The sequence below is a fragment of the Oncorhynchus mykiss genome, unplaced genomic scaffold, assembly GCF_013265735.2.
Source record: "Oncorhynchus mykiss isolate Arlee unplaced genomic scaffold, USDA_OmykA_1.1 un_scaffold_87, whole genome shotgun sequence".
Taxonomy (NCBI): domain Eukaryota; kingdom Metazoa; phylum Chordata; class Actinopteri; order Salmoniformes; family Salmonidae; genus Oncorhynchus; species Oncorhynchus mykiss.
Genome location: NW_023493659.1, coordinates 500,321 through 510,000, shown reverse-complemented (window position 1 = coordinate 510,000; position 9,680 = coordinate 500,321). Strand labels below are relative to the sequence as shown.

Genomic DNA, 9,680 nt, shown 5'->3' with positions numbered 1-9,680 from the left:
TCCACCTTTAGCTGCCATGACTCCAACCAAACACTTCCTGTAGTTGATCAGTCCCCCTTTAACTGCAACGACTCCAACCAAACACTTCCTGTAGTTGATCAGTCCCCCTTTAACTGCCATGACTCCAACCAAACACTTCCTGTAGTTGATCAGTCCCCCTTTAACTGCAACGACTCCAACCAAACACTTCCTGTAGTTGATCAGTCCACCTTTAGCTGCCACGACTCCAACCAAACACTTCCTGTAGTTGATCAGTCCCCCTTTAACTGCCATGACTCCAACCAAACACTTCCTGTAGTTGATCAGTCCCCCTTTAACTGCAACGACTCCAACCAAACACTTCCTGTAGTTGATCAGTCCACCTTTAGCTGCCATGACTCCAACCAAACACTTCCTGTAGCTGTTGATCAGTATCTCACATCGCTGTGGAGGAATTTTGGCTCACTCTTGCATGCAGAATTGCTTTAACTCTGCAACATTTTTGGGTTTTCAAGCATGAACCGCTCGTTTCAAGTCCTGCCACAACACCCCAGTTGGGATTCGGTCTGGACTTTGACTAGGCCATTCCAAAACATCTGATTGGTTGCTTTTTAACCCTTTTCATGTGGACTTGATTGTGTGTTTTGGATCCTTTGTCTTGCTGCTCTTCAGCAAAGCATCCCCAAACCATCACCACCACCACCACCACCATGCTGGACCGTTGGTGTGAGGTTCTCACTGTTGGATGCACTGTTTGGGGGTTTCCCCCAGGCATAATGGGACCCATGTCATCCTAAAAAGTTATGCTCATCTGTTACATTCCTCCAAGAGTCTTGATGATCACCCACGTGCTTCCAGGTGCTTTTTGGCAAACTTGAGTCAACTTTTTGGACGACATGGGTCCCATTATGCCTTTGGGAAAACCAAAACATCTAGTTTCTGATCAGAGACAGTCTTTCTCTGTCTCTCCCTCTCACTGTACCTGTACCTCTCTCTGTCTCTCTCCTACCTCTATCTCTCCTACCTCTCTCTGTCTCTCTCTCTCTGCCTCTCCTACCTCTCTCTGTCTCTCTCTCCTACCTCTCTCTCTCTCTCTCTCTCTCTCTCCTACCTCTCTCTGTCTCTCTCTCTCTCTCCTACCTCTCTCTCTCTCCCTGCCTCTCCTACCTCTCTCTGTCTCTCTCTCTCTCTCTCTCTCCTACCTCTCTCTGCCTCTCCTCTCTCTCTGTATCTCTCTCTCTCTCTCCTACCTCTCTCTGTCTCTCTCTCCCTGCCTCTCCTACCTCTCTCTGCCTCTCCCTCCTACCTCTCTCTGCCTCTCCCTCCTACCTCTCTCTGCCTCTCCCTCCTACCTCTCTCTGTCTCTCTCTCCCTGCCTCTCCTACCTCTCTCTGTCTCTCTCTCTGTCAATTCAATTCAATTCAATTCAATTCAAGGGCTTTATTGGCATGGGAAACATGTGTTAACATTGCCAAAGCAAGTGAGGTAGACAACATACAAAGTGAAAATATAAAGTGAAAAACAACAAAAATTAACAGTAAACATTACACATACAGAGGTTTCAAAACAGTAAAGACATTACAAATGTCATATTATATATATATATACAGTGTTTTAACAATGTACAAATGGTTAAAGGACACAAGATAAAATAAATAAGCATAAATATGGGTTGTATTTACAATGGTGTGTGTTCTTCACTGGTTGCCCTTTTCTCGTGGCAACAGGTCACAAATCTTGCTGCTGTGATGGCACACTGTGGAATTTCACCCAGTAGATATGGGAGTTTTTCAAATTTGGATTTGTTTTCGAATTCTTTGTGGATCTGTGTAATCTGAGGGAAATATGTCTCTCTAATATGGTCATACATTGGGCAGGAGGTTAGGAAGTGCAGCTCAGTTTCCACCTCATTTTGTGGGCAGTGAGCACATAGCCTGTCTTCTCTTGAGAGCCATGTCTGCCTACGGCGGCCTTTCTCAATAGCAAGGCTATGCTCACTGAGTCTGTACATAGTCAAAGCTTTCCTTAATTTTGGGTCAGTCACAGTGGTCAGGTATTCTGCCGCTGTGTACTCTCTGTTTAGGGCCAAATAGCATTCTAGTTTGCTCTGTTTTTTTGTTAATTCTTTCCAATGTGTCAAGTAATTATCTTTTTGTTTTCTCATGATTTGGTTGGGTCTAATTGTGCTGTTGTCCTGGGGCTCTGTAGGGTGTGTTTGTGTTTGTGAACAGAGCCCCAGGACCAGCTTGCTTAGGGGACTCTTCTCCAGGTTCATCTCTCTGTAGGTGATGGCTTTGTTATGGAAGGTTTGTGAATCACTTCCTTTTAGGTGGTTGTAGAATTTAACGGCTCTTTTCTGGATTTTGATAATTAGTGGGTATCGGCCTAATTCTGCTCTGCATGCATTATTTGGTGTTCTACGTTGTACACGGAGGATATTTTTGCAGAATTCTGCGTGCAGAGTCTCAATTTGGTGTTTGTCCCATTTTGTGAAGTCTTGGTTGGTGAGCGGACCCCAGACCTCACAACCATAAAGGGCAATGGGCTCTATGACTGATTCAAGTATTTTTAGCCAAATCCTAATTGGTATGTTGAAATTTATGTTTCTTTTGATGGCATAGAATGCCCTTCTTGCCTTGTCTCTCAGATCGTTCACAGCTTTGTGGAAGTTACCTGTGGCGCTGATGTTTAGGCCAAGGTATGTATAGTTTTTTGTGTGCTCTAGGGCAACAGTGTCTAGATTGAATTTGTATTTGTGGTCCTGGTGACTGGACCTTTTTTGGAACACCATTATTTTGGTCTTACTGAGATTTACTGTCAGGGCCCAGGTCTGACAGAATCTGTGCATAAGATCTAGGTGCTGCTGTAGGCCCTCCTTGGTTGGTGACAGAAGCACCAGATCATCGGCAAACAGCAGACATTTGACTTCGGATTCTAGCAGGGGGAGGCCGGGTGCTGCAGACTTTTCTAGTGCCCGCGCCAATTCGTTGATATATATGTTGAAGAGGGTGGGGCTTAAACTGCATCCCTGTCTAACCCCACGACCCTGTGTGAAGAAATGTGTGTGTTTTTTGCCAATTTTAACCGCACACTTGTTGTTTGTGTACATGGATTTTATAATGTCGTATGTTTTACCCCCAACACCACTTTCCATCAGTTTGTATAGCAGACCCTCATGCCAGATTGAGTCGAAGGCTTTTTTGAAATCAACAAAGCATGAGAAGACTTTGCCTTTGTTTTGGTTTGTTTGGTTGTCAATTAGGGTGTGCAGGGTGAATACATGGTCTGTTGTACGGTAATTTGGTAAAAAGCCAATTTGACATTTGCTCAGTACATTGTTTTCATTGAGGAAATGTACGAGTCTGCTGTTAATAATAATGCAGAGGATTTTCCCAAGGTTACTGTTGACACATATTCCACGGTAGTTATTGGGGTCAAATTTGTCTCCACTTTTGTGGATTGGGGTGATCAGTCCTTGGTTCCAAATATTGGGGAAGATGCCAGAGCTAAGTATGATGTTAAAGAGTTTTAGTATAGCCAATTGGAATTTGTTGTCTGTATATTTGATCATTTCATTGAGGATACCATCAACACCACAGGCCTTTTTGGGTTGGAGGGTTTTTATTTTGTCCTGTAACTCATTCAATGTAATTGGATAATCCAGTGGGTTCTGGTAGTCTTTAATAGATGATTCTAAGATCTGTATTTGATCATGTATATGTTTTTGCTCTTTATTCTTTGTTATAGAGCCAAAAAGATTGGAGAAGTGGTTTACCCATACATCTCCATTTTGGATAGATAATTCTTCTTGTTGTTGTTTGTTTAGTGTTTTCCAATTTTCCCAGAAGTGGTTAGAGTCTATGGATTCTTCAATTGCATTGAGCTGATTTCTGACATGCTGTTCCTTCTTTTTCCGTAGTGTATTTCTGTATTGTTTTAGTGATTCACCATAGTGAAGGCGTAGACTCAGGTTTTCCGGGTCTCTATGTTTTTGGTTGGACAGGTTTCTCAATTTCTTTCTTAGATTTTTGCATTCTTCATCAAACCATTTGTCATTATTGTTAATTTTCTTCGGTTTTCTATTTGAGATTTTTAGATTTGATAGGGAAGCTGAGAGGTCAAATATACTGTTAAGATTTTCTACTGCCAAGTTTACACCTTCACTATTACAGCGGAACGTTTTACCCAGGAAATTGTCTAGAAGGGCTTGAATTTGTTGTTGCCTAATTGTTTTTTGGTAGGTTTCCAAACTGCATTCCTTCCATCTATAGCATTTCTTAATGTTACTCAGTTCCTTTGGCTTTGATGCCTCATGATTGATTATTGCTCTGTTTAAGTAGACTGTGATTTTGCTGTGGTCTGATAGGGGTGTCAGTGGGCTGACTGAACGCTCTGAGAGACTCTGGGTGGAGGTCAGTGATAAAGTAGTCTACAGTACTACTGCCAAGAGATGAGCTATAGGTGTACCTACCATAGGAGTCCCCTCGAAGCCTACCGTTGACTATGTACATACCCAGCGTGCGACAGAGCTGCAGGAGTTGTGACCCGTTTTTGTTGGTTATGTTGTCATAGTTGTGCCTAGGGGGGCATATGTGGGAGGGAATGCTGTCACCTCCAGGCAGGTGTTTGTCCCCCTGTGTGCTTAGGGTGTCAGGTTCTTGTCCGGTTCTGGCATTTAGGTCGCCACAGACTAGTACATGTCCCTGGGCCTGGAAATGATTGATTTCCCCCTCCAGGATGGAGAAGCTGTCTTCATTAAAATATGGGGATTCTAGTGGGGGGATATAGGTAGCACACAGGAGGACATTTTTCTCTGTTAGGATAATTTCTTTTTGAATTTCTAGCCAAATGTAAAATGTTCCTGTTTTGATTAATTTAATGGAGTGAGTTAGGTCTGCTCTATACCAAATTAGCATACCCCCTGAGTCCCTTCCCTGTTTCACACCTGGTAGTTTGGTGGATGGGACTACCAGCTCTCTGTAACCTAGAGGGCAACCAGTGGGTCCGTCTCCTCTATACCAGGTTTCTTGCAGGATGACAATGTCTGTATTACCGATTTCTTTGGTGAAGTCCGGGTTTCTGCTCTTTAGGCCAAAGGCAGATGACCTCAGGCCTTGGATATTCCATGATAATATAGTGAAGGCTTTTTGTTCCATAGAGTGTCCAATGTTGTTGGTCGTGGTTTGGCCTCAGGCCAGTAAGTGTGAGCAGAGCCTGCTGAGCATCTGGTACATGCCATTGGCTTCGGCGAGTGTGAGAGTGGGGGTTGGGACTGTTTGCCCGCTCACTACCTGGGCGTATGTGTGGCTTCCATGTTGAGGCCCTCTTTGCGGGGGTGGGGTGCATGGGGTGGGCAGGAGTGGCATAGGTCTGACCTGGGTGGGCCTAAATGGGGTGTGGGCATGGTTGACGTGGGGGGGTGTTGATTGGTTGGGGTGGGGGTGTGGATGTGTCTGGGTGTACTGTGGTCTGGATGTAATTCCTCTTGGCGTGGGTCCTCTATTTGTAGGTCCAGGGGGGGGTCCTGCAGATCTGGGAGGGTGTCTCGCTGGTCTGGATGGGGTGTCTATTGATCTGTTGCTCCTGTGTGAAGTGTTGGGGATACGTTTGAGAGCGATGTCCTTTAGAGTTCGGGCAAAGGTGGGCACTGCTGCCTTGTAGAGGTGGACCTGGTCATAGAGGCTGTTCAAGTCCAGGGTGGAGTGGTGGGCCAGGAAAACGTTTGGTTTTGAGGCACAGTCACGGGAAATACTTGCATTTACCCGCTGTATTGTGGCAGGGTGGAAGTCTTTTCGTGGTAGCAGGGTGGAGATAACCACTTGTGCGTTGGGGAAAGTAGAAGAAGCCTTTTCAATCACTCTCTTCAGTGCTGTGGCCACTCTTTCCTGCAGTGCTCTCAGGTCGTTTGTGCCTGTGTGTATTATTATGTGGCTGGGTGAGCCTAGTTTGGCCTCAGACAGAAGGTCGAGGGCACGCTGGGTGTTTGGACACCAGAGTTTAGACACACTGTGTTTGGGAAAAAGTTTTTTTTCTTCTATATATTTCCCATTTGAGTCCATAAGTAGTACAATCTGTGTCTTGTGTTTGTCCTCAGTGGGTGTGGGGGGGTTGTCAAAAGGGCTATCAGGGTGGCTGACAGGGGGGGTGCTCAGAGGGGGTGAGAGCCTCTGGGCTTGGGGTTCTTCATTTGTCTGTTCTGCTGTGATTTCGACTCTATGGTCAGGGTCTGGTGTGGACTGTTCTGCTGTGGTGTCGACTCTATGTTCAGGGTCTGGTGTGGACTGTTCTGCTGTGGTGTCGAGACTTTTGTTGGGTGCTGAAGTGGGCTGTTCTGCTGGCTTCTCTGTGGGGGTGGCCACCTCTCTAGTGGGTTGTTCTCTGTCACACGCCGTCCCCATCAACTTCTCCTCCATCCCCCTCAACCTCTCCTCCACCAGCAGTCTGATACTCTCCTCTAGTGCTCTGTTCTGCTCCTCTTTCTCCTGTTGTATTTGTCTCACCATTGTCCAAAGTGCAGATATGTCTCTGTCCACCTCCAGCTCTCCGGGTCTGGTTAAGGGGCTGTTGTTGTGCTGGACTGTTGTCTGGGTCTGCGCTGACTGAAGTGTAATCACCTGCTGTTCCAGCTCCACCTGTCTTACCTCCAGCTGGGTGAATTTGTCCTTCATTTCAATGAGGGAGTGGTAATCTGTGCTGGGAGGTTGACTCTCCACTGGGGGTTGCTCATCTGTGGGGTTACATAATGAAGAGGTCTGGTCTGACCCGCTCTGTGTGGGGGTATCATTATCAAGGCAGAGCTTCTCCTGCTGGGCTAATTCTTTGATTAGGTGAAAGTCCAGCTGAAACTGTTTGTGGTTATTCTGTACCATTACTGATCCGGATTTATAGATATTTATATTACTTAACTCAGAGTCCTCGTTATCAAGTATTCTGAGTTTCCACCCCTCGTTAATCCCCCCTCTCGTAACAAAGGGGTAGTGTGCTAATATAGCACTGTGCCATGCCAGGGGATGGTTTGTGTGGAAGATGAGGTTGCTGATGTTCCCATTTTTGTAATAGTCAGCAAAAAGTGTCTCTTGATTTCCCATAAGGAGCTTCTTCTTGTGGTCTTTTCTTGCCTTATCATTCTTTACATGCAAAGGGTACTGTATTTTAATTACCTCTGAACAGCGGGAGGGAGCTTCTAAGGCCTCTCCATTTGGTTGGGGTAGACTGTGTGACTCTCCTGCCATTGTTGGGCTAATGAGCTTTGACACCTCTCACTTGACACGTCAGTGCTAGTTGAAGCTGTATCAAGCTTGGCAGAATTATGTTAGAATTCAGTCCTTATAAAGTAATGTTGTGTATTTTTCTTCTTGGCTTTTGGAAATAAAATATTGTCTCTCTCTCTCCCTCTCTCTCTCCCTCTCTCTCTCTCTCCTACCTCTCCCTCTCTCTCTGTCTCCTACCTCTCTCTCTCTCTCTCTCTCCCTTTCTCTCTCCTACCTCTCTCTCTCCCTCTCTCTCTCTCTCCTACCTCTATCTCTCCTACCTCTCTCTGCCTCTCCTACCTCTCTCTGTCTCTCTCTCCTACCTCTCTCTGTCTCTCTCTCCTACCTCTCTCTGTCTCTCTCTCCTACCTCTCTCTGTCTCTCTCTCCTACCTCTATCTCTCCTACCTCTGCCTCTCCTACCTCTATCTCTCCTACCTCTGCCTCTCCTACCTCTCTCTGTCTCTCCTACCTCTATCTCTCCTACCTCTCTCTGTCTCTCCTACCACTTCCCAGCCTATCTATGGACTTCACATAATGTTCTGCTTCTGTATATGTGTGTTCTAGGGAGATACCTCTGGTGACTACCGTAAGGCCCTCCTCCTGCTCTGTGGCGGTGACGACGCGTAACCGTGGCGATGATCCCTGAAGGAGCGATACCTGGAGAGACCTCCTCTCTGAATGGCCCCTCTAGCTGTCAATCACTCTCTGAGTCCTGTGTAACCCAATAGGAGAGCTCTGCTGGCCACGGTGCAGCACTGTGATAGGTTATGATAGGTTTAATCCTGTGTGTATCTGTAGCTAACATCCTTAAAGCTTTACTCTGCTTCATATCTACATCACTAAAGTCATAATAATGCTGGAAGTCATGTTTTACTATCAGTTATATAACAACTAAAGACTGTTCATGTTTTACTGTTTGTAAGACAAGACTGAAGACATAATAAACATTTTGACAGCAGGTTTGTAGTGAGACGTGTCTTTCTGTGTAGTGAGACGTGTCTGTCTGTGTAGTGAGACCTGTCTGTCTGTGTAGTGAGACCTGTCTGTCTGTGTAGTGAGACCTGTCTGTCTGTGTAGTGAGACCTGTCTGTCTGTGTAGTGAGACCTGTCTGTCTGTGTAGTGAGACCTGTCTGTCTGTGTAGTGAGACCTGTCTGTCTGTGTAGTGAGACCTGTCTGTCTGTGTAGTGAGACCTGTCTGTCTATGTAGTGAGACCTGTCTGTCTGTCTGTGTAGTGAGACCTGTCTGTCTGTCTGTGTAGTGAGACCTGTCTGTCTGTCTGTAGTGAGACCTGTCTGTCTGTCTGTCTGTCTGTAGTGAGACCTGTCTGTCTGTCTGTGTAGTGAGACCTGTCTGTCTGTCTGTGTAGTGAGACCTGTCTGTCTGTGTAGTGAGACATGAGCATGTAAATAATATCTCCATAATCTATAACAGACATAAAAGTAGCTTTGCACACTTTGTCTTCTATTTGTAGAGGACAAACATTTCCTGTTTCTATAGAGGAAGTCTAGCTTGATTTTGTTGTTGACGTTTACAAAGTTCGTCAATATGCATTTTAAAAGACAGTTTATCACCCAGCCATATCCCTAAGTATGCAGAGACCTGATTCATTCGAGAGCCATCTAAGCTCGTAAGTGCAAGTGTGTTTTCAACCAACTTTTTTTAGACCTATTAAAAATCATGAACAGTGCAGCAGTATCTAACAGGTAATATCGAAACAATTCCACAACAAAACCTAATATCTAACAAATTCCACAATAATGGTTTATTTGTTTATGCTTAGCCAATTCTAAGTAGGCTATTTTGCAGCATAAAGCTAATTTTGCTGTTAGCGTTTGAAGAGTTTGTTCACTTTATCCCTGACAGTCTTGAAGCTCCTGAGTGTTCCCTCTGTCTCCATCACAGTCGCATGATGAAAGCATTGGCGTGAATTAGTAGCCTAATGGGGGTGAGTTGTGAGAAATTAGCTCATCCACTTAGCAAGGCAAAACACAAACAGTATTATCGGTTTTCACATCTTCAATTCGTCTGACAAAGGATAAATAACGCTAATAAATTAGCCTGGCATAGACAAAGGATAAATACCGGTAATCAATTAGCCTGGCCTAGATAAAGGATAAATAACACTAATCAATTAGCCTGGCCTAGATAAAGAATAAATACCACTAATCAATTAGCCTGGCCTAGATAAAGAATAAATAACACTAGTCAATTAGCCTGGCCTAGACAAAGGATAAATACTGGTAATCAATTAGCCTGGCATAGACAAAGGATAAATAACACTAATCAATTAGCCTAGCCTAGACAAAGGATAAATACTGGTAATCAATTAGCCTGGCCTAGACAAAGGATAAATACTGGTAATCAATTAGCCTGGCCTAGATAAAGGATAAATACTGGTAATCAATTAGCCTTGCCTAGATAAAGGATAAATACCGGTAATCAATTA

The 9,680-nt window shown here is 44.8% G+C and overlaps 1 protein-coding gene across 2 annotated transcripts in view; it reads left to right on the top strand.

Moving 5' to 3' along the window:
• LOC118936621 (annexin A5-like) overlaps positions 1-8,189 on the top strand; it is a 31,228-nt gene extending 23,039 nt beyond the window's left edge. For both annotated transcript variants that reach the window (XM_036971974.1, XM_036971975.1), the window contains exon 13: positions 7,796-8,189. In XM_036971974.1, coding sequence (XP_036827869.1) covers positions 7,796-7,858 — 63 coding nt within the window. In that variant the 3' untranslated portion in view covers positions 7,859-8,189. The remainder of the gene's footprint in view (positions 1-7,795) is intronic.
• The last annotated feature ends 1,491 nt before the right edge of the window (positions 8,190-9,680 follow it).